The following is a 25,388-nucleotide window of genomic DNA, read 5'->3' on the forward strand; positions in this document are numbered from 1 at the left end:
TCAATGCGTGGGATCGAATACTCTTATCATAAAGATCCTGGATTTTAGGCAGGGGGGAACCTATAATTCTCTCTGCTGTTCTGAAAGTCCTTTGTAAGCGGAGTTTGTCATGCACAGTGGCTCCCCCATACCAGACTATCAGAGAGGAACAAATCACAGATCTGATGACAGCATTAAAGAATAAGATCAGCAGATTCTTAGACAAACCATCTTTTCAGCTGACGCAGGAAGAACATCCTCTGTTGTGCTTTTCTTATAACAGCATCCACGTTTTTCCCCCATTTAAGATCATGAGATAACACCAAGGAATTTGGTCTCTGTAACCCTAAGAACCACTTTGTCATGGATGTAGATTGGAAGTATCTCATGTTGATCTTTCCTAAAATCCACAACCATCTCAGCAGTTTTTTTTAGTGTTAAGTACAAGATTATTGGCTTTACACCAGTCACATATTCTTTTCACCTCACTCCGATACAAGTCTTCAGCATTTCCCCTGATGAGACCAATCAGTGTCATATCATCGGCAAATTTCAAGATTTTTACTGAGTCTGCTGAAGAGATGCAATCATTCGTATAGAGAGAAAACAGTAACAGTGACAAAACACACCCCTGAGGTGCCCCGATGTTTGTGACCAAGGTGTCCGAAGTGAATGGTCCAACTTTTACACTCTGTATCCTGGCTGTCAGGAAGTTATAAATCCACAAGCATAAGTTGAGAGGGACTCCAAGAGCTACCATTTTCTTATGAAGTAAATTCGGATCAATGGTATTGAACGCTGAGCTAAAGTCCATGAAAAGAATCCGTCAGAAAGTTGTGGGAAGCAGGGTATGTTGCAGTCCGCGCTGCCGAGATTAACAAATCACCTGGGATGCAAGATGTTGTAGCAGTGTACTCATTTATTTCCTCCTACGCGTTTCAGCGCCCTTCCTGGCACCTTCCTCAGGTGTGGCACCTTCCTACTTGGGTGTTGCACAATGAATGATCTTTATATGAACAGACTGAGGAGCTTAGAGATGAATGGCCACTGTGTGTAGACCTTGCCTTATGCATTGGATTATGCATGGGAGAAATCCAGTTCATTTTTGTACCCCAATTATTCAGGCAAACTACTGCCTGCAGCTCGTCAAAGCCTCCTCCAACTCTATAGTAATCAAGGACTTTACAACCAGCCAGGAATAAAAACACAGAACTAAATATTTCATTTCACTACTTTAATGAATCTCATGATGATGATACATTTAATAAACAGTTAAATTATAGCTTTTGTTGCTAGAACAATAAACCAGACGCAGTCAGTACTTCAGTTGTTCATCATGACCTTGCACATTAAAATGGAAAACTTCAAATCTCAAAACCAGCGTGGGTCAATCCTTTACCCGGAATTGCATTTACCAGTCCGTCTGAAAAACATTTTCATTCAAAATGTGGCAAAAAAAATAACATGTTATTAAAATACACTAATCACCTATGATCAATGGAAGTCACTAGAGGTCAAGTCATAAGAAGCTAGAGGCCATATGTATCATGTTCTTCTGCCTTGGTGATATCCATTCTCCAAAATTGAGTGACCTGGCAGCAGGTATTATTGTTTGCCTGTTTCATGCTCATGGTTTCTGGATTTTTCAACCTTTAAATTTCCTGTTTATGCTATATACAGGACACGTGACGTATTAGTAATGACTTTTACCGTGATGATACGCCCCATCCCATGCCCACGGAGAGAATAACCACCTGAGTTTCTGGAAACGGGCAGCAGAATTGCGAACGAACAGTCACATAAAAGGATCTTTCAGACAGCTCCTACAAGGACGTGTAGAAGTCCTGATGATGACTACTGCAAATGGTTTCCTGGAGTAGGTAATTACAACTTGTAGGTCAGTTCCCAGCCGCGACGCTGCTGCACCAGGCTCCTATTACTAAGGCAGTCATTGAGGTAACGTGTAAGAAGTGGAGGTCTTCGACGTCAGTTCGTTGCATTGAGTCACATTTAAGGATTAATCTTTGCTTGATTTAAACCACACATGACAAAACCGCCGAGACCTCCATTACAGTGTACAAGCCATGGCTATAAACCCTGAGGGCTACACAAAGTCAATATAAGGTTATATTATTACGCTCTTCCTTTTGATATGTGGTCTTCCCTCAACCATCTGCTACTCCCGCCATGTAAATCATGTAGAAAGACTAATGAAGAACGCCTGCTCGCCACAAGCCATAAAATATGATATGAAAGGAATTAAAAGCTTACAAGGAATCGGTGAGCAGGATTTCACTACTTATATACTCATGTAGCTCTTTCAAAGACAAATCCAGCAATACCTTTACACATGACCAGTCCATTCCTGCTTGACGGAGAAATTAGCATATGAAATGAGGCTGAAGGACTAATGGTAGATCTGAAGCCTCTGTCACTCCAGCTCTTTTCCTCACCCAATTCCGCCATTTCCTGTTTGACTTGACAATGGAGTAGTCAGTCAAGGAGGAGGAGATGATGACGAGTTGAGAATAGAGCTGGAGTGACAGATGCTTCAGATCTACAAATAGCTCTTCAGTCTAATTTGCATATCAAGTCAAACGCTTAATTCTCAGAAATGGAGGGACGGATTGACCACGTAAAGGCATTGCTGGATTTGTCTTTGGAACAGCTACATGCGCATATAAATAGTTTGGGGTATGAAATCCTGCCGACAGATTCCCTTTAACAGTTGCTTACGTCATATAACAGTTATTAATAGTATGTGAGCTGCACGACTGGAGCAGGCGCACCTCCCACCTTATCAGGAAATCGGTAACTTCCATGGTCTTACCATTGGCTCGATGACGCGCGGATTTGCAGCAGTTTTATCCATACCATTATATCATCTGTATCATAGATTTGATGAACTTGTTCAATACAGTTGTGATCCCGTTGCCTTCAGACATGTGCTTTAACCCCAGCTACTGTAGTGATACAATAGGTCAGGGGTCGGCAACCTTTGGCGCATGGATCAAGTTTCCCTGGCATATTGGGCAGCCTACACATAAAATTGTGAGCCTGTTGGCGCAACTGCAATTGGGCAGCTACACTGCGCCGCTATTAGAACCCACACGATCCGGTGTTGCTGTGGCCGAAACACCGGTCACCCACGGTTAGCCAATAGCCGCACGATTCTAATCTAAACTCATTGGTCAGCTGGGGAGGGCAAGAGCCAGACTGAGCCATTAGATAGCTACCTTTATCAGTAGGATAATCTAGCTGCCAAGGTGTAAAATGTCCTAAGTTTAATAGGAGAATTCCCTGGTAGAAAATGGTTTAGTAAGGTATGCAGAGCCCACATATGAAGGAACACTGTGCCTGGCATCATGGCTGGCATGGATTGCCATCTTTCTTACTAACTGCATTTAGGGCCTAAATAATATTGTTCTACCGCTGACAAAAAAAAAATTATTGCAGTCATGAGAGATGTGAAAAATTAGCAACAAATATCACAATAATTGGCCCATTCATTGGCCCATGGGGTGTGGTGGGTACAACAATGGGGCTAGGCGTCAATGTTATACCAAGAAATGATGCCATCAACAGTCTTTCCATGGGTGAGCTTGAAAAGCGATTCCCCACAAGTAGGGTTGGCAAGCTTTACAGGTGTGTCCAGATTAAAAAGAAAAAAAGTGTGGTCTAAGGTTCCCCATGTGGAGAGTGCCAAGTTGGCATAAGGAGGCCATGAAATGCTGAGAATTTAAAAATGCAAAATTGCCTCCTCAAAGGGTAAGAGGACAGGAAATCTCGTGCCACTTATTGGATGTAGCAATCCTAAATATCAATATTGACCCTTTAACCAAGCCTTACCACATGACTTAGGCCTGTTTCACACTTCAGTCTTTTGACATCAGTTGAAATCCGCAAAAGTGTAAAAAACACGGATCCGTTCAAACGGATGCACCGGATCCGTTTTTTTTGACGGATCCTCTGAGAGACAGACAGAGAGAGACAGAGAGAGAGAGAGAGAGACAGAGAGAGAGAGAGAGAGAGAGACAGAGAGAGAGACAGAGAGAGACAGAGAGAGACAGAGAGAGAGAGAGAGACAGAGAGAGAGAGAGAGACAGAGAGAGAGAGAGAGACAGAGAGAGAGAGACAGACACACAGAGAGAGAGAGACAGACACACAGAGAGAGAGAGACAGACACACAGAGAGAGAGAGACAGACACACAGAGAGAGAGACAGACACACAGAGAGAGAGAGAGACAGACAGACACACAGAGAGAGAGAGAGACAGACAGACACACAGAGAGAGAGAGAGACAGACAGACACACAGAGAGAGAGAGAGACAGACAGACACACAGAGAGAGAGAGAGACAGACAGACACACAGAGAGAGAGAGAGACAGACAGACACACAGAGAGAGAGAGAGACAGACAGACACACAGAGAGAGAGAGAGACAGACAGACACACAGAGAGAGAGAGAGACAGACAGACACAGAGAGAGAGAGAGACAGACAGACACAGAGAGAGAGAGAGACAGACAGACACACAGAGAGAGAGAGAGACAGACAGACACACAGAGAGAGAGAGAGACAGACACACAGAGAGAGAGAGAGAGACAGACACACAGAGAGAGAGAGAGAGACAGACACAGAGAGAGAGAGAGAGAGACAGACACACAGAGAGAGAGAGAGACAGACACAGAGAGAGAGAGAGAGAGACAGACACACAGAGAGAGAGAGAGAGACAGACACAGAGAGAGAGAGAGAGAGACAGACACACAGAGAGAGAGAGAGAGACAGACACACAGAGAGAGAGACAGACACACAGAGAGAGAGAGAGACAGACACACAGAGAGAGAGACACACAGAGAGAGAGCCAGAGAGAGAGAGCCAGAGAGAGAGAGCCAGAGAGAGAGAGCCAGAGAGAGAGAGCCAGAGAGAGAGAGCCAGAGAGAGAGCCAGAGAGAGAGAGACAAATTTTTTCTGCCAGAATGGGTTTTGGGGTTAAATTTCATGAAAGGAAATTCTTCCGGGCATGCTCAGTATAAAAAAGCGGATCCGTTGGCGGATTCCGTCAATTAACGGTTTGCAAAGGAGCCATCGCCCATAGACGTCCATTATAACGCATGGCGGACAGCGACAGATCCGTTGCTATCTGCTGTTTTAACGCAACGCCAAAATTAGGATAGATCTGTCAAAAACGGATGCAATGGATGACCATCCGTCAAAATCCGCCGCTAATTCAAGTCTATGGGAAAAAAAAGGCGGATCCGAAAAAAAAAAAATGGCGGATGGGTTTTTTTCTAAAAACAGCGGATTTTGACGGAAGTCAAACAACTGAAGTGTAAAACAGGCCTTAGGATAAGAAGTTAAACTAGAATAAAGTAGACACTCTATATACAAACGTGTTTCGGGGTGTTTGCTCCTCATCAGGACAAACCTGGACAACTAGTTTGGTTGGGTGAGGGGCCAACAACACATGAACACAAAACATGCGTCGATAAACAGTTTCTGGTTAGGTTTCTTATCCCCACTCATTTGTCAAGGCTCGTTAAAAAGGGTCCACATTGACTTTCACCACTTACAATAGGGAGAACTAGAGAGGATTTTTTTTCGAGAGGAAGAAGATATTCCTGTGTTGCTGAAAGTGCCACTTTTCCCTTTGGCGGTGCCAGGTATTGCATCTCACTATAGGATTTTTCAGAAAGATTTAGGTATTGAAATAATAAAAAGACATAAAAAAACAATTAAAACTGACATTTAGCTTTTGATCACGAGCTGGTCACATTAATTTAACAGCTGGAGTAATAATGGGTTGGCATCTCTAACATCCGACCACGTTCAACATCATCTTGTGCCACTTAAGATTTTATTAAAGGGATGATTGCAGCTTCACAAAAATGGAGAAATCGTTGCGATAACAGAGGGCTCCGATCTTCACATTATTAAAGTTCAATACATTATTGTAGTTAAGAAAGGTAGTATGCTACAGTTAGAAATATATAAAACATTGATTGCTTCCATGTACAATTGTGAGAGGTCTTTCTTTCTTGGCTCATGCATAATCTGGTATCAAGGACTGAAAATACCAAATCCAATTTGTTTGTTGCAGCCGCGTGTTACCGATCTCAGTCTAAAGCTACCAAGTTCTATTAAAAAACAACAGGTGGTTATCAGACCTGTTAACACTGGCTGGTAGGGCTTTTGTTTAAAAAAAAAACAAAAAGGAAAAAAGTAAGCCCAGGAGGAGCATCTACTTCGAGATGGCCTCCCGAACTTTGGACTGCAAAGCATCACAAGTCTTCTTGGCGTCACCCAACAACATGGCGGTATTGGGCTTGTAGAAGATGGGGTTGTCGACAGCAGCATAACCCACACCCAGAGATCTCTTCATTACTATCACCTGAAAAGACGAAAAAAAAATGTTAAAACCTTTTTACTAGTTGATAGAAAGTTAGGTCCCCTACTCAGGGCCCTGATCTTAAGCAGCTCTAATGTAGGTCTCACCATGAGGAAACACGGACATCCTATAAAAGAGAAGAGTGTAATGCTATATGTGGTAGGAAAACGCTCGCTTTTAGATCCCCCGATGATTTACACCTAATCACTGGGGACCATGGAAGTGCGGATAGTCAGGGTTTCTTTTCAGCAAAAAAGGATGCTCAACTTAACTAAAAAAAAAAAAAAAAGACTTTCAAATATCACTATAAAGAGTGACCCGTCAACAGATTTCACAATACAAACCGTATACTTTATTTAATACAGATCTTAGACTCCATGTGGCTGATGTACTTACTCGGAAAATCCAGATCACAATGGCGGTGCTTCTTCCTGAAAGTTTTGAAGCTTCTTGAAAGAAATCAAAACTTCCGACAAGTTGTCCTGCTTCACAGCAATGTGAGCTGGCGTTCTAAAATGCTCATTTTTTTTATCCGCATTATACAGTCATTATGATATGGATTTGCAAGGTAAGTACAAAAGGCATCATCGGGTCCAAGACGTATTTAGTAATGTATGAATTTTGTATTATGAAATGTGAGGACAAGTCCGCTTTTGGCTTCTTTCGAAACAAAGTAAAGTCAAGAAGCGTGATTTTCCTACATGTATCAAATCGGTAAACAAAGATCTTTAACGGAGAGCTTTACTTGGTTTAGCTTTAGTCAGAAACTAATCTTTACAGGACACTAATTATATATATATATATATATATATATATATATATATATATATATATATATATATATATATATATAATGTTTAGGGGGTAAATGGGATTTTCTTTTCTTCACTATGTTATTTCCAATGTGTCCTCCAGATCAAGGATGGCCAAGCACTGACTACGGACTATACGTTTAAACTCTCATGTGGCGGACCGCAATTCCTCCCGACTATGCTCGCTCAACTTCCCGAAAAGCATGGGATATCAATAGGGAGAGGAGAATAAGACACAGTCAGACACTCTTCCCTTGAGTGGGCATGTTCCAGTCCAATATGCCCAATCCCTATTCTCTTTCCAACTCCTCTGACATATGGGATTGGGAAATAAATATAAGGCCTCCCCTATTCACATTAGATGCTCATGGTAAAGGTTCTACAAGTATCACAGCTTGTAGTAATTCACAGCTGACAGGCCCACAAAAATACACCAAACTACCCGATCAGGAGCACAAGCAGATGGCTACAAATACTGAAGTCCTTCACGGAAGTTTCTCCTTAAAAAATGACCAGTTGAGTCTATGACTTAGGCCCATACCTGCTTCGATTTCCATACTTCCAGGACGGGCATACCAGCAATGATTGAGTTGGGGTCTTCTTGTGCTGCAGAGTTAACCGTGTCATTGGCACCAATCACAAGGACCAGGTCAGTTTCTAGAAAAGGAAGGAACAGAAATAGTCAGCAGCATTAATAAAACTGTAAGCTAGGGTCAAGTAGATGATAAGCCCATACACCACAAGCTTCCTTACCAGGGAAGTCTTCATTGATCTCATCCATCTCCAGGACAATATCATATGGCACACCAGCTTCAGCCAGAAGAACATTCAGCTGACCAGGCATACGCCCTGCCACAGGGTGGATGCCAAACCTACAAGATAATACATCAGAACAAAGATATTTATTCCACTGGAAGCAGCACAAGCCACATACTCAGTAGTAATATCTAACACTGATGCCCAGCAGATTGAAGGGCCACCAGTTTGATTCGATTCACAGAAGCCAGTCCATGGCCACGCCAATAATCTGTAGCCGTGAGACTTGAATCTTACCTGATCACATCCGCAGCTCTGCTTCTGATTAGCCGGCGTTACGCATCACGCCAGGATAGATAATCAAAGGAAGAGCCGCGGATGTCGTCTAGTAAATGGCCGTCCTTACTGCTCTCGCCCAATGGCCAGATATCACTGTTCTTAATATCTTTGAGTCATGCAAATAAATGTCTGCCAACTCTATGGTCCACGTTTCTAAAGGTGACCATAAAAATGGAGGTCAGGGCCAGGTGGTAGCTCACGTAGAGCAGTGATGGCGCAATATTCTCCATGCAATGAATGTTGGACTGTATGTGGTAATCACTGACAATAATGTGATCGTTGACCCACGTCTATCGGGACATGGTACGACTCTGTATTAGGGTATATTTGGAGACAGGTGAAGTTTCTGCGATTGTCCTACTGATCTTAGTGAGGTTTGCAGAAGAGACTTTCAATGTTCAAACGCTGGGGATGTGTTGCAGAAGTTTCTGCCAAAGAGATATTCTCTAATGGAAGTGTTGCTCTAATATGGCATCTGATGAAGTGTGACAAAACCTCTATAGGAGATCAGAGGAAAGTACACAGTATGGTCCCAAAAACTTCTCAAGTTGAAGAAGCCGAGCACCCATAGGACACACAAAGCCATAATATTGTACTGTAGAAAAGCTTGCAGTTCCATTTAGGTCTTATTCATACGTCCGTATGATGGCACTCTAGTGTGGAGCATCGATAGAGATCATAGAATCATAGAATGTTAAAGTTGGAAGGGACCTCCAGGTTCGTGTCCAACCCCCTGCTCCATGCACGATTCACTAAACCATCACAGACAGATGTCTGTCCAGTCTCTGTTTGAAGACTTCCATTGAAGGAGAACTCCCCCACCTTTTGTGGCAGCCTGTTCCACTCATTGATCACCCTCACCGTCAAAAAGGTTTTTCTAATATCTAATCTGTGTCTTCTCCCTGTGCCCAGGGCATCTAATGCACCTTCCCTGTGCAGTCTGTACGGCAGCACACATCATAAAAGACCTGATAATCTCACTGAAAATCATTTTTCTGACATGCTCACATTTTTTTTTCCTTTATAACTTCAAGTAATGCACTAATCAGTAACATGGAGCAGTAAAGATAACTCTCTTATGCGCTCAAAAAAGCCTAATTCTAACCTTCATTGCTAAAACACATGTTAAACTGGGTACAATGCTGCAACCACAAACCCTAAGTGGGGCCTAAAAAAAAAAAAAAAAAAAAAAAAGACATTACACAGAAATCCGGATCCTATTATGGAAAGCTAGAGGATGGAACATATTAAGCCTTGACAAGATCAGAAATATGGATGTAAGGACAGCTTGAGGAAGGATTAGATCATATATACAAGACAAGGTGAAAAGTGGTTATTGGATATACAAAATTAAACAGATCGCAGTAATTTCATTTATAGCATCATCTGCTTTTCTCATCAGGCAAAGTACGACCCAAAATCCATATACAACCCCCTGTTCTGTTTAGGAATTACACATGTTACAATCAGCTCCTTAAACAAATGTATAAAAACACTTGTAAAACTATATATACATCATCCGCCGGCGAGAGAAGCCAGTAACACTCTCCTCCGTACGGATATTGGGATACTGTGCTAATATGAATATATCTTAAAGAGAACTCGACATTTGCAGTAAATACACATTTATTTAATCTGGTATAACTGCCGCTGTTCTACTGAATCTGGCCTGGTTTTCCTTTTGTTCCTGCTCATCTCCATTCCCGAGGTACGGCCCTCTTTTCCAAGTATGAAAATCTATGTTTCTTAGCCAAATGGGAGTGGTCTTCAAAAATTCTCCCATACAGAAGTTGGGGGACTACACCCACTAAGCTAGAAAAGACTAGATTTACTCACTGAGCACAGTGGCTCAGTGGTTAGCAGTGCAGTGCAGCGCTGGGGTCCTGGGTTCAAATCCCACCAAGGACAACTTCTGCAAGGAGTTTGTATGTTCTCCCCGTGTTTGCGTGGGTTTCCTCCGGGGTCTCCGGTTTCCTTCCAAATACTGATAGTGAATTTAGATTGTGCGCCCCAATGGGGACAGTGATGACGAGGTCTGTAAAGCGCTGAGGAATATGATAGCGCTATATTAGCAAAGCATGATAAATAAATAATACTAGGAAGAGGGGGGCCGTATCTCAGGAACCAAGAAGAGGGGAAACTAAAAAAAACTAAACAAAGAACGCCAAATTCAGGAAAATGGAGACATTCACATTTGGTTAAGAAAAAAAAAAACCCACAAAAATTAATGGGTACTCTTTAAAGGCTAAGGATTGGGGAAAAAATGGACGGTATATCTGTACTGTAAAGAAAAAATGGGCTGTATAGTTTAAAAACAGCGCAACTCTTCGTCTTGGGTTAGGTTGGGTATTACAGCTCAGCCCTGCTAGCTAAGCCACTATATCAAACTCAACCAAAACAGTTTTTTCCAATCTCTGACAACCTCTGCATGGACAGACCCTTCAAGTCCTATGGGTCCAATTTTAGGTGGATTGTGAAAGGGTAGGAAGGCAAAACTGTAATGGATACCAATGAAAATAAGGAAGTGCCTTCAAAATAAAAATATAGTTGACTATAGGTATATCGTAATCACACAGATCTGAAGCGATGTATGGTGGATCCCTCACACTGTAGAGCTCTCTAGGGACCAGCTGGTTCTAGCCATGTCACATTACACTGGTTATTTAATGGTAAGACCGGATATTAATTGATTCTGGTGCCACAAAGATTGTTTTTTAAGGGATCGTTAATCTCCTATTGACCAACTTTTTCTATCTATACGAGTTCTGCAGGAACAAGGACAGATATAGAAACACCTCTCCTGTGCAGTATGCGACGCTGGCACCACATATCTTAGTTTCTTGTACTCTTAGAAGCCCATATACATGAGAAGATTGTCTTTTTTTATGGACAGACTATCAACAATCAAACATGTTGATCCGAGCTCCTATACTTCCATTTCCATGAAGCGATCATTGACAGCAAGTGTGGGTTTATGATGGTTTGTCCCACACAGTTTTATTGTTGGGAGTCAACAGAAGGGTTAAATCAACCAAAAATTGATCATATTACATTGCTGAAATAAATCAATTTCACACTGCTTTGTATATAGTAAAAAAGGACCTGAAGAGCAGTCTAGGTGATCATTTGGTCTTTGGTCAATGTAAAGCCTCCTATACACACTTGACTAACATGGTCAGAATCCACCAATAGCCATGAGTATGACCAGACATCTAATGTGTATGGAGGCCCCATAGAAATTATTTTCGGTGGAGATAGAAATCCAGCATTTTGGACTGCTTATTTTTTTAGGTTCACCCAGATATAAGCTGCTGCCGCAGAGGTCTAGCAGCGGATTTCACATAGAGCACACAGGAGCCCTAACAACAAAGCAAGGACTCCTGTGTATAGTAGGACAGCCTCTATAGCTCCTGGCAGAACAATCGGACGAAACATCGTTCAGCCGACAGTCTTACCCCCCCACCCATACACCTTTTAATGGCTAAGCTGCTCAAGGACAATACCAACATGGTTATCAGTATGAGAGAGAGTAGGTTCATTTATTCATAGGTTGGTTCTAGCGATGCATAAAATGATCCTTAAAAGAAAACCTGTTGCCTCCCAAAACACTACTAACCTGCAGATATGGGGTTAATCTGCAGGTTAATAGAGTTCCAAAAGGTGACCGGCCTCTGCACTGAAAGCCGGGCTACTGGGAGGAAATTAAACTCAGTTCTTCCCGGCAGACTCCAGTTTTCAGTTATGAACGACGCAGCTTCAGTCACCACTCAGTAAATAGTGTTATCATGCCCTGGCAGCGACTGACAGCCAGGTCTACAGCCAAACTGACCGGAAGGCCCGAGAATGCCGGGAGGAATAAAGTTAATTTTCTCCTGGCAGCTGGGCTTTCAGTCCTGCGGACAGGAACCTTTGGAATCCTATTTTCCTGAAGATTACCCCCATATCTGCAGGTTAGTAGCATTTTGGGACATGGCAGGATTACTTTAAAATTATTAAAATGTATGTATGCGTTTTATTCAACTGGTCACTGGTTTCTAATATTTTGTAAGAAAGCTCTCCTGCAGGCAACAGGCCAGAAAATTCCCTTTAAAATACCAGTTTTGCAAACGGAAGGTAAAGGGGGCAGATGTCAACTACTTGGCTATGTACGATAGATTCTTAGGACACTTTCCATATCAGCACATTTCTTGTTTACACGGTGGACGCGCTGCCGACAAAGAATATATTTTGGTGTCCACATAGCACATGGGATCACACAAAGAAATTAGACTTGCCCATTTTCCGATCGATTGACCAGAGTAAGCATGTCAGCCATGCCATTGGAAATGAACATTTGGCTAATCATCCACCCATGTGAACAGGCCCCAAGAATATGCCCTATGGGCAACAAAGTTGATAAATGAGGTCGAAAGTATAGTATAAAGTAGCAAAACTCTTCATTCCCGAAAGTCCCTTCAACCTATGTTCTATTTCACTCCGAGAACTTGCACAGATTAAGAAGCTGAAAGCCTCAGTATTTCAACATCATTCAAAAGACTTAGATTTTACAATTCTGTATTTATTTAGACCCCCGTCACTCATGTGGACAAGAAGGTCAAATGATAAACAGCAAATCGCATACCCAAATATGAAATTTGCATTTTTCCATCATCCCAGAGCAATACCATCAGCGACTATGGAGACAATATTTAGGGGATGGAGGTCATGTATAATGTACGCATGTCGTTTGGTTAACCCCGCAACCGACGCATGGGATAGAAGAGGGAATAATACAAATTAGAGAAGCATGGAAACAAGTTTTATGAATCACAAGAGAATTCTAGCAAGTAATTGTAGAAATATGGCTCTGATTAACAACACAATGCCATATTACAGCAACACAAGCCCTCACACTCCAAGCCGCTCTGCATGAGGTCCCAACTAAATTAGTCCAGACTGCACTTCTCATTGACACTGGGATATGGAGACATGTCAGCTACAGAGGCCAAACATATATGGAAACAGATTCCTGGAGGTGGCAACAGGAATTAGGTGTGCAGAAGTGAGCTAAACTAAAGAAAGTGATTGGTGGGAGCACCATCAAACAGGAGAAAAATATTCCGATGGCTCCTTTAGTTTACAGTCCAAATAGAGAAAGTTAGAAGCAGAACTTACACCAAAAATATGCCCACCTGTGCAATTGGGTGGTGTTCAGCAAAATACACAATGATCAACAGTCCAATATAATCGGAGCTTGAATAAGCAGCACTCACCCATGTAAAGAAACTTCAGCAAACTTTATTCCAAGTTAGTAAAATAACAGCATGGTAGCATGCAAGAACATAAGCATGGACAACGGCCGTTTCGCACCCAGCACTCTTCCTCCTGGTCAATCTCGGATTATACTGGACTCTAGACCAGGAAGAAGCACCTGCTGGAAGCGAAACATGTTACCAAGCTAGTATTTTACTAATTTGACCACAAAATTTATCTTTAGTATAGGTTGGTAAGCAAGCAAAATATGAACAAGATACTATTTTACATGCATACGAAATTTTATTCCAGTTCCGTTTTTTGGGGGGGTTTTGTTCAAGCCTCAAGCTTCTGCAGTTTGTGCAGGTAAGGGTGTGGCCCCCCTTTCTTGGAGCTGGACATTATGTTTATATAGCTACCCATTTTTCTGGATACTCATGTTCGGGACCTGGTCCTGCTCTGCCCTTCTTCACATTGACGTCACTTTGACACATGGTAAGGTTTTAATACTACAGGTTAGGACCGTCCCGAATTTGGGTACATCTTGATGCTGTTGGGATGGCTTTTAAGCTTTTTTTTTTTTTTTTTAAATAAAAAAAAAAAAAAGTATATAATTTGTTATGCACTTTTACTTATTTACTACAGCCGAGTACATGTTTAGAGAATAGATGGTGGGTTTTAATGAAAGCATTGATCGCCATGATGTATCGTAATTTTTATTTATTGCTCGTAGATCAGCCTTAACAAAAAGCTTTTGGTAGAAGTACAAAGAATCCACAAATAGAGGCCAACGCTTCAGTCTAGTTACAGGCCAGCTATACTTGTGTTCCCCGTAGAGGTAGACAGAGACAGCCATATAAATAGATCTTACTGGCAATGTGTGAGGTTGGTACGGCTTGACGTCTGGCTTTCTGTTTCCGGAATCTGGATCTCATTAAGACTTTGTACTTTTTTTTAATGAACTCTGAAAAAGGCCGTGGTGGATGACATAAATCATTTGGCATATGTTGTGATCATGGCTAATGCTCAGAGGCTCATCTGCTTTTTTGGGCTCTGAAACAACGACAAAAGCTTCAGGAAGATGTTCTGGATGTGTTTGGAGAAATGTCATCTTTCAAAAACTTTGTGAGACTTACAAAGAGATGGGATGTGCCCTAAGCAGATGGACGATAATTTTTAACAGGAAGGAAGTGGTTCAAAAATAGAAAGAAGAAAATGTCATCTACAGAATATTGGTAATGGCAGCAGGACCTCAGGAAGACTGTAATGAAGAACTAGGAACTCCTAATCATCTAGAAAACAACCTAGAAGGTGAAAAGACATACTGACACACACTTCATGGACAAAGTATTGTGTCCCAACTCCTACTCATCGAATTCTACTTATTTTTTTTTACTCTGACCCCTCGCCATGACAACTGCCTTCACGAATGGGTGACTAAATATCTAGTTCTAGAGAGCTCAGTGATCTCAGCGCGATCCTGTAATTAGAGCCATAGGTCTAACAAGTCACCTGGGAGTGAGATTACAGAAAAGTGGAAGGAACCGCAACAACTCAGCCATGAATTGGAGAGCATGTAACGTTACATAGTGGGGCCACCGCGTGCCGAGGAGTAGAGGGAATAAAAGTCACCAAAGCTTGGATGACTCCATAGGTGCAGAGTCCAGACCAACTCTGCCATTAACACCAGCAAAAAAAAAACTTCAGCTTCATGGCATGGGCTTCCATGGCTGGACAGCTGCATACAAGCCTACATCACCAAGAACAATGTCAATAGATAGAAGAAGTGGTGTAAAGCTGCCGCCACTGGACTATGGCCCGTTCCCTTGTCCATAAAGACCGGACGCTTGCTTCATGGCTTACATATTTGAAATAGGTTCTTCTGATGAAGACTTTAAAACTGCAGCAACTTTTGAGTTCGGTGTAGTGATCGATTGCGCGCCTCAATCTGGCACCCAAAGGACGAGTCTATGTTTAGCGAATGCAAGGTGAACGTTACCTGTCAGACTATTTCGCCAACTGTAAGTTTAGTGAAGGAAGGATAATGCTATGGGCTTGTTCTTCAGGGGTCGGCGTAGACCCATTATTACCAGTAAAGTGTAGTTGTAATGCTTCAGTACAAGACATTTAGGACAATTGTATGTTTGTGAAATAGTAAATAATCTTGGCACTCAATATGTGGGGAAAAAAAAAAAAAAAAAAAAAAAAAATCGGTTCCTTTTTATTATGCATCCAGACAAAATGAAATGTTTTCGGTCCATCATTGGACCTTCATCAGAATATTCTTATTAGTGGAAACTAGAAAAGAGATCCTTGGTTGTCATATCCCAGTAAAAATAAGCAGTATTTCCACAGTTAACAATTTTGTGCTGGATGTCATGTGAACTTATTGTAATGAAGGCATCAGTAAATGATCCGGTATCATGGGTGAATGCTGGACACCATGGGGCTGTGTAATCAGTGGGAGGAGGCAGCGCTTCAGTAGTGGGCAAGACGCCTTCCCTGAACGGCGTCATCCCTGCACCACGGACTCGGGCACTGAGTGCTACTCTCATCGCAAGGTTCTTGCCCACTACTGAAGCGCTGCCTCCTCCCACTGCTTACACAGCCCCATGGTGTCCAGCGTTTACCCATGATACCAGATCATTTACTGACGCCTTCATTACAATAAGTTCACATGACATCCAGCACAAAATTGTTAACTGTGGAAATACTGCTTATTTCTACTGGGATATGACAACCAAGGATCTCTTTTCTAGTTTCCACTAATAAGAACATTCTGATGAAGGTCCTATGACGGACCAAAAAGGTTTTATTTCATTTTGTCTGGATGCAAAATAAAAAGGAACCGTTTTTTTCCGCATACTGAGTGCCAAGATGGTTTACTATTTTATTGGATGGGTTGGATACCTGACTTGAGCACCAAATGCAGCATCAATCTAGAGTGCCGTGTTATACATATCTATGAATTGTATGCTTGTGTACATTGTGGGGGAAGGCCCCTTTCGGTTCCCCATGACTGTGCCCTATTGCGGTGTGTGGAAGAACTTGACTGACATGGAGGACTTGGGGATCCTAGTTAATGATAAACTTACCTGGAGCAGCCAGTGCCAGGCAGCAGCTGCCAAGGGAAACAGGATCATGGGGTGCATTAAAAGAGGTCTGGAGACACATGATGAGAGCATTATACTGCCGATGTACAAATCTATGGTTAGACCGCACATGGAGTACTGTGTACAGTTTTGTGCACCAGTGCTCAGGAAGGATATAATGGAACTAGAGCGGGTACAAAGGAGGACAACAAAATTAATAAAGGGGATGGGGGAACTACAATACCCAGAGAGATTAGCAAAATTAGGATTATTTAGTCTAGAAAAAAAAGACGACTGAGGGGCGGTCTAATAACCATGTGTAAGTATATAAGGGGACAATACAAATATCTCTCTGAGGATCTGTTTATACCAAGGAAGGTGACGGTCACAGGGGGACAATCTCTGCCTCTGGAGGAGAAAAGGTTTTTTCACCAACATAGAAGAGGATTCTTTACTGTTAGGGCAGTGAGAATCTGGAATTCCTTGCCTGAGGAGGTGGTGATGGCAAACTCAGTCGGGGGGTTCAAGAGAGGCCTGGATGTCTTCCTGGAGCGTAACAATATTGTATCTTACAGTTATTGTTAGGTTCTTTAGAAGGACGTAGATCTGAGGATTTATTCTGACAGAATATAGGCTGAACTGGATGGACAAATGTCTTTTTTTCGGCCTTGCTAACTATGTACTATGTTATGTTACTATAACTGGCTGACCAGGGCCCGGATAGTTTGGATGAACTAGAGAGATTGCGAACCAGGCCCCCCTCATCTAACATCAATGTCTGACCTCACAAATGCTGCTCTCGATCAAGGGGCACGATTTCCAACAGACAAACTCCAAAATCCTGTAGAAAGCCTTCCCAAAAGACTGAAAGCTGATTTAGCTTATAAAAAAAAAAAAAAATAGTGGTAGGGCAGGACCAATGTCATTCAAGGTAAATGGCGACGGGATGTCATAAAAGCGCCTGTAGATGTAAATACTTTTGTCCATGTAGTGTATATGCCATAAGCACTAAACACCAGCCATCTTTGCTACGTGCAGGATGACTGTTTTCCTAACAAATCGTCTGCGTCCCAACGGAGGCTGCGCGACTACTTTACTGCATGGCATTCACCTGCACTAGCCCGCTATGTGTGTTGGTTGGAAGAGGTCTCTGGGATGATTGAGAAATTGGGATTAGGAAAGTATAAGCTTTATATGTTTTTTTTATGGCGTTGGGTATCACAAAAGCGGCATTAATAAATTAAAAACTGGTATTCTAAGGGCATTATTATTTTTTAAGTGGGGAAGAGATCAACGGTCATTAACACTTTTTTGAAAAGGACTTTACTTTTTAAAGGGGGCAATCAAGAAGCATAATCTTCTAAAGAGGAAATTCAAGGAGTATTATTACGTTTTAGAGGGATTTGCGCATTACTACTTTTTATTAGGAAGCATTATTACTGTTTTGAATGGGGAATGAGGGATACAATTTAAGGTGGTACTGTTACTGTAAGGGGCCACTCGGAATGATAAGTTTCAAAGAGGAAGATGGGGGACATTACTTTTAAATAGGTATTATGATTGCCTAGGTGCAAAAAGAGGGCACGATTACTTTCTAGGATGCGCAGAGGAGTTCAAGCTATCAAAATAATAAGAGCTAGGCGCCTTCCTGAGCTCGGCATTTCATCTATATATATGGGCAGGTCTCTGAGCAGTCAGGCCCATGTCCTGCTCTGCCCTTATCTACATTGAGGTCTGCTGACACAGTGAGGTGAACCACAAGAGTTAGGGACCAACCTAACTGCGTCACTCACCTTGTTGCAGTGGGATGGCTTTTATGCTTTCTTTTTAAATCAAAATAGTGTTAACTAATGGTGTTAATAGTGTTAAGTCCCCTATGTTATTTACATGTACTATTACTATTTACTTACTACAGGGTCTTTTCTAATTTTGTCTTTTTCCTCGGATTCTTGTATTTGTAGAATATGTTTTATAGTTATTTCAAGTGAAAAATACACAGAAAATAGGTGAAATAAACTTTCCGACTTTCAGCCTTGCAGTGCCATATTATTCATGTCAGTTCGGAAGTATTTCCAAGGGGACAAAAAAAAAAAGAAGACAAAAATGCTACTAGAAAACAGATCTGAATCACTATTACTATATGTCTGCGTCCCGACATCTAGTATAGACTCCTACATTCTTGTAACCAGTTTTAGGGCCATACAGGGTGATCTCATTTTACTTCCCGAACAGACGGCTTTTATAACATAAGCTAAAATCACTAACATAAGGAAAGTCCTCAAATAAAAAAAAAAAAAAAAGGAATTCCCATCATCTACATGGACACAACATTTTTCATACATTAGGACAAAATTGACATTATAAAAAGTTGTGGATGGTTACAAAACGCTTTCTTGTTGAATAAGAGGATTGTCTCCGGGCTCCCGGCTTCTGCGCCTTGTCTGCTTTTAATATTCCAGTGATTTCCTGAACGTTAAGCCCTGGGATTTTGCTGTGAAATCCACTGTGCTAGGAACATAACAAGTTTATGTAACTAAAACCTTCCTAGATTTGCAAACACACCACAGATCTCTGGTGTCAGCTTTCTGGAGTTCGGGTGATTAAATAATACACGATTCTCGGAGATTTGGGCAGAATAAAGGCCGCCCGTCTTAAAGTCCGGATCATGGGGAGCGGGTCACGTTTAACCCTTCCTTAAGGGTAGTGTTGGATTTCTTTTACCACCAGGAGAAGACAGATGTAGGAGTTAGGAAATTCCACCTTGAAATAAGATCAGAATTGCAAGAAAATATCAGAGAATCGCCTTCATGCCAAATCCATAATACGGCGCCATTAACGTGGCTCTGGGAGCTTTATGATAATAATGGATAAGATTCCAAAGCAAAAGCTGAACCCACTGTGGCTTTCCTGATGGCTCCTTCACGGCAGGCTGTCATGTGTGAATAGGATCCAGATTACAGACTGCTGTAAATGAAAAGGCATGCTGCCGGAGAAATGGAGGGCTAGAAAACACACAACACCTAGAGAGTAGTGATGAGTGAGCATTCTCGGATAAGGGTTATCAGAGCATGCTGGGGCGCTAACTGAGTGTCTTCCGCGTAATCCAATATGTTCGAATTCCCGCGGCTGCATGCCTCGCGGTTCTTCGACAGCCGCAACATATGTAGGAATTGCCTAACAAACAGCTGCGAGACATGCAGCCGCGGTGACTCGAACATATTATTGTGTTACACGGGAGACGCCCTGTTAGCGCCCGAGCATGCTCCGATAACACCTCATTCGAGAACGCTTGCTCATCAGTACTAGGCAGTCATAAACCGCCTCTTCCGATGGTGCACATGACAACTGTATCAACTTTACCAGGAGTATTAATTTGCTCAGGGACACTTTCAGGTTTTTTCTTACACGCATAATAAAGAGCTGTGCATTTTGTCTCTCATTCAGATAGTCAGAATTTTTCATCTTTTCATAATACATGGGGCATGTATTTTAGGTTACTTTCATACTTTTTTTCATGCTGATATCAAGTGATGATGGGATAAAAAAAATCCTTGTATATTTATCCATTTTTTATGACTACAAAAGGACCACTGAAACACAAAGGTCTCTTCTCTTTTCTATAACAATTATTTCTTATATATTGGATACGTTGTATTTTCTGTAGGAGGCGATGCTAGTAACAGCAGTTTGTATTGGCAGTGGCTTTTTTATCACCTATTTCTTTTAATTATGTATTAATCTTTCATTTATTTCACATTAAGTGCCTCCTCATAAAAGTCATGAATTACCATTTTTTTTACCCGATGTCACTTGTAACTGGGGCTGGTATATTAGCCCCAGATAAAGTGGAAATGCAGTTTCCTAGCTGCATAGCAGAGCTGACACTGTCTCCTGGAACTCCGCAGCACCTGCTCCCTTCCTACACCCAGAAATCACATGACCGACGCCGCTTCCTATTACTACACGCACAACACTTGTGCAACACTGTGTACAGTATATACAGAGAAGGCAGATGGTAAACCGACCCTGCCTTCTCCACGTGGAGTTACTGACAGCCGGATCCCTGCGGTTGATTGAGTCTGGGCAGCGGCACTGCTATATATTCATTCTACAGCTCTGGCAAAAATTAAGAGACCACTGCACTGCAAAATTTTCAGTTTGTCTGATTTTTCTCTTTATAGGTATATTTGAGTAAAATGTAAGTTGCTCTTTTATTCTATAATCTACTGACATGTCTCCAAATTTCCAAGCGCTAAATTGTCCTTATTTCAAGAAAATGAGAAATGGTCAAAATAACAAAACACATGCAGTGCTTGCAGACCTCAAATAATGCTAAGAAAACAAGTTCATAATCATTTAGAAACAACAATAATGTTTTAACTCAGGAAGAGTTCAGAAATCAGTATTTTGCGGAATAACCATGATTTTTTAATCACAGCTTTCAGGCGTCTTGGCATGCTTTCCACCAGTCTTTCACGCTGCTTTTGGGTGACCTTATGCCACTCATGGTACAAAAATTTAAGCAGTTCTTTGATGGCTTGTGACTATCCATCTTCCTCTTGATTACATTCCAGAGGTTTTCAATGGGTTTCAGGTCTGGACACTGGGCTGGCCATGACAGGGATTTGCTGTGGTGGTCTTTCATCCACACATTGATTGACCTAGCTCTGTGGCATGGCGCATTGTCCTGCTGGAAAAAACAGTCCTCAGAGTTGGGGAACATTGCCTAAGCAGAAGGAATCAACTGTTTTTCCAAGATAACCTTGTATGTGGCTTGATTCATACGTCCTTCGCAAAGTTTAACCTGCCCACTTCCAGTCTTGCCGAAGCATCCCTAGATCATCACCGATCCTCCACCAAATTTCACAGTTGGTACATGTCGCTGTGGCTTGTACACCTCTCCAGGTCTTCATCTAACCATTAGACGACCAGGTGTTGGGCAAAGCTGAAAATTAGACTCATCAGAGATTACCTTACTCCAGTCCTCTATGGTCCAATCCTTATGGTCTTTGGCAACTTCAGCCTGGCTTTCCTTTGCTTCTCATTAATGAAAGGCTTTTTTCTAGCTTTACATGACTTGAGCCCTGCCTCTAGGAGCCTTTATTACGAACTGTTCTTGCCGTGCACTTCACCCCAGCTGCCATTTGCGATTCCTTTTCTAGGTCACTTGATGTCATCCTGTGGTTGTTGAGTGACATTCGGATGAGATGACAGTCATCCCGGTCAGTGGAGAGACAATATCGCCGGTCTGTAGCTTTGTTGTCCCAAATGTCTGAAGCTTGACCTTGTTGTAATGGACTGCTGCCTTAAAAATTTTAAGGATGGAGGCAACATGACGCTCACTGTAACCCTCTGCTAGTAAAGCCAGAATTGAGCCCTTCTTTTCCTCACTCAAGACTTTTTTCAACTCCTTTGGCATGGTTAAAAGTTATTTTTTCATTCCTATTACTTTTGGGATATTACTAGCTCTTGTTTTGCCATCCAGCTTGTCCTATTGCAAGAGGATTGTGAACACCACAGCAGGGTTTTTTATACTTTCCTTCGTTAAATAAGATTTGGTTCAGTTGATCACCTAATCAGAAGAACATTAAGTAGAATGAGATGTACTCTGGTTGGAATTCAACTGACACTGGAATGGAATGGCTGTCAGACATGTAGAGAAGCTGATTTTTATAAAACTGGGCAGTGGTCTCTTAATTTTGCCAGAGATGTATATATCTCATAACATTCTTCATCTATTGGCAGTTCGGAGATTTTCAAATGGTCCTCAGAGATTATTTCTGGTCAGAAAGACCTCACTAACAAATTCTCAGTTAACGCATGCTTCTGACAATCCCTTTTAATGAGAGTAATCAGAGGGTTCCCTACTTTCAGAGATGTCACACAATCAGCTTTAATCTGCAGGGAGTTTAGCCAACGTTCACTTTCCCTGCAGCTCCTCCACAGGCAAAATACAGCATTACACATCTGAAACCAATATGCTATCCATGTAATGCACAGATTTAAAGGTCTTCCAGAACAAGACATTCCTTCTTGCTTCTTCCCATTTCGGATATTTAATGGAGATCATACAAAAGTGGGATCTCCTCTATTAACTCAGAATTCCATAAGGGTATGTTGAAAATAGGCTAAAACAGACAATTTTAAAAAATATAATCACTAAAACATAAGTTCAGAGCAGTTACACCAGTGAAGTGACAATACACCCTAGACAGCGGGTGGTGGAGCATGAGAAGGCTTCTCTCCCCGGTAAGACCGTAGGACCGGGCGCTGGGACGGCAATATGTCTAATCGATTCTCTCCTGACTTTTGTTAAGGAAGATTCTGGAGGCCGACATACACATTACATGGAAAGCCATCACTACCAGTGTTATTGTTAAGTGGTTTAATTAGCAATTGAAATAAGCAAACAAAAAACAAATAGGGATTTCATGAGGATTCTAGGCACAGATTTCACATCCAAATGTTTTGCAAGATTTTATCCTTATGTCAAAAATCGGCACAAATTTTCATAAACGTCATAAGAAAAAAAAAATAATATATGTAGATATTGAGAAAGAACAACTTTGATATTCTTTGCTGAAAAGTCACAAATGTGCCCTATAATATAACAACGGTGTCGATGCTGATTTGTGCTGTACATACGCTTGTAACATGGACATTGTATTTTCCATAGAGAAATCTGTGACGTGTGAACATGTCTTGGCGCACACCGCACCAGAAAACGTCAGAATTACTAGCGATTCATAGGTTGTGTGTTTTGGAGGAAAGCCGTGAAGTGGCTGAAACAAGTGATCGGACATTCAGATGGCTTCCGTTTTTTTTACGTTTGGTAGTAACTGGTGATGAGCGAGTATAATCGTTGCTCGGGTGTCCTCTGAGTATTCTGGCGTTTTCGGAGATTTAGTTTGTGTCCACGCAGCTGCATGATTCGCGGTGCAGGACAGACTGAATACATGTGAGGATTGCCTGTTTGTTAGGGAATTCCCACATGTATTCAGACTGTCTGGCAGCCGCAAATCATGCAGCTGTGTCGACAAACACAATCTCCGAGCACGCCAAAATACTCGGAGGACACCCAAGCAACAAGTATACCCGCTCATCACTAGTAGTAACTAGTTTATATGTAGTTAAAAAAAAAAAAAAGGCACCAAAACAAAAACTATACCAAAGAAAACGCTTGAGCAATGACACCGCCTCTTTTCCTCAACAGTCTTCTGATTAAAAAATTCAGCGGGTATGCCAACATTAATAAGACACCATTTTGAGCATGCCTTCAGGGCTCATGCAGTGCAGTACAAGACCGGACCGCTAAAGCACAGACTGACCGCAGGTCTTCTAACCTAAGCGTGGCAGCATGGTAGAATAAGGAGCTGTCACGCTCAAGTCGGGTGTCCCGCGGCCAGTCCATGCTGCGCACACCTGTATGAGCCCTTAAGAATGGATGGTTGAGATTTAGAACCTTTCCTAAATACATTGCTAGGAGAAGTTCCACCTATATAGAACCTAAGGCAATAATAATTTGGGGTGTAATGGCCGCACAGATAACTCTTTAGAGTCCGATAATCTTCCGCATTGGTTGCTGGATCCCGCTCAGCAGGTCCTTCATGGTTATACCAGCTGGCGAGGCCTGCAGGTATCAAATACACAACAGCACAGCAAGGCCGCATAGCGTGTTATGGCTGTGGCCAAACTTGAATACTAGCCATCTGTGTTTCGGAGTCCTTCACAAGTCACAGAGAGTCCTATTGACAGATGGGAACGGTTTCTTGGCTAAGCAGGGGCATGACTAATTGATGACAGCCGTATGTCTGTGTTGGCGTGGATCCACGAGGGGTGGGTGTATGAGAGTGTGTCACAGCGTCTGGAAACTGAACAAGACATGGTCCTGAGGCAGTGCAGATCTAGTGAAACCAAGGAGAAGGGCAGCTGCAGTCAATGAACACCGTGGGAGCACCACAACATGATGAAAGACCCAGATTAAACAAGAGGTTCCTGTCGCGGTTACATCGTAATTGTACGAAATAAATCTGTATTTACAGCTTGCGGTAAACAGACGGGGCATTTAGAAGTCATTTACAATGATTAGGTAGAGTTTAGACACATCGAGCTGCCGGAGTGACATAGGAAATCTTTGATCAGGTTTCCACTCTCCGCAGATCAAAGGGCACGCCAGACGTTGTTTGCATTCAATGTTTCATTGGCTTTTCATTGCCACTTAGGACCGCGCTGCTCAAGTGTCACAAGCGAGTCGAGGGAGAACCCGGCCTGCTCTTATCAGTTTAACAAATAGGTCTTACTTTCTCTGCAAAACAAATGTCCGTCGGAGTGTAATAAATGATGCATCACCACACAGGGAACAGGAATGTCAAGGAAGGGAATCTGATCACTGCTAAGAATGAGCATTACAGTGAAGCGGATATGTTACGGAAAGTGGATGACAACTTCAGGGCACCGAGTGTCCATAGGCATAAGTTGCTGAAAATTAACTTGCATGTCATGTCTCACACTGACACTGAATTAAAGAGGTTGTCCAGGAGTAAGGTATTGAGCACCCCAACCAATCAACTGGTGGCAGGAGGTATACAGTGCAGTAGCTGGAACAGCACAGCTAAGTGCACTGTGTGTAGTGGCAGCTCAGCTTCTACTGAACGGCTGCGATATAGTGTACAGACCTGTGGTGTTCCAGATCCGAAGACTTCACATGTCCAGACACCATGACACCTGGTAACACTTGATCGGTTGCTTCACCTCGTCGCTTTACTCAAACTTCAGAATAAGGCTATGTGCAC

The 25,388-nt window shown here is 42.2% G+C and overlaps 1 protein-coding gene across 2 annotated transcripts in view; it reads right to left on the reverse strand.

The window, feature by feature from the left end:
* Positions 1-5,815: 5,815 nt before the first annotated feature.
* Positions 5,816-25,388, reverse strand: part of NNT (nicotinamide nucleotide transhydrogenase) — a 154,697-nt gene continuing 135,124 nt past the window's right edge. For both annotated transcript variants that reach the window (XM_073583412.1, XM_073583411.1), the window contains 3 exons: positions 7,931-8,049; positions 7,719-7,834; positions 5,816-6,368 (listed from right to left, as the gene is read on the reverse strand). In XM_073583412.1, the coding sequence (XP_073439513.1) occupies positions 6,219-6,368; positions 7,719-7,834; positions 7,931-8,049 (385 nt within the window). In that variant the 3' untranslated portion in view covers positions 5,816-6,218. The remainder of the gene's footprint in view (positions 6,369-7,718; positions 7,835-7,930; positions 8,050-25,388) is intronic.

The sequence above is a fragment of the Dendrobates tinctorius genome, unplaced genomic scaffold (assembly GCF_039654945.1).
Source record: "Dendrobates tinctorius isolate UK_male_01 unplaced genomic scaffold, ASM3965494v1 ptg000078l, whole genome shotgun sequence".
NCBI classification, from domain to species: Eukaryota; Metazoa; Chordata; class Amphibia; order Anura; family Dendrobatidae; genus Dendrobates; species Dendrobates tinctorius.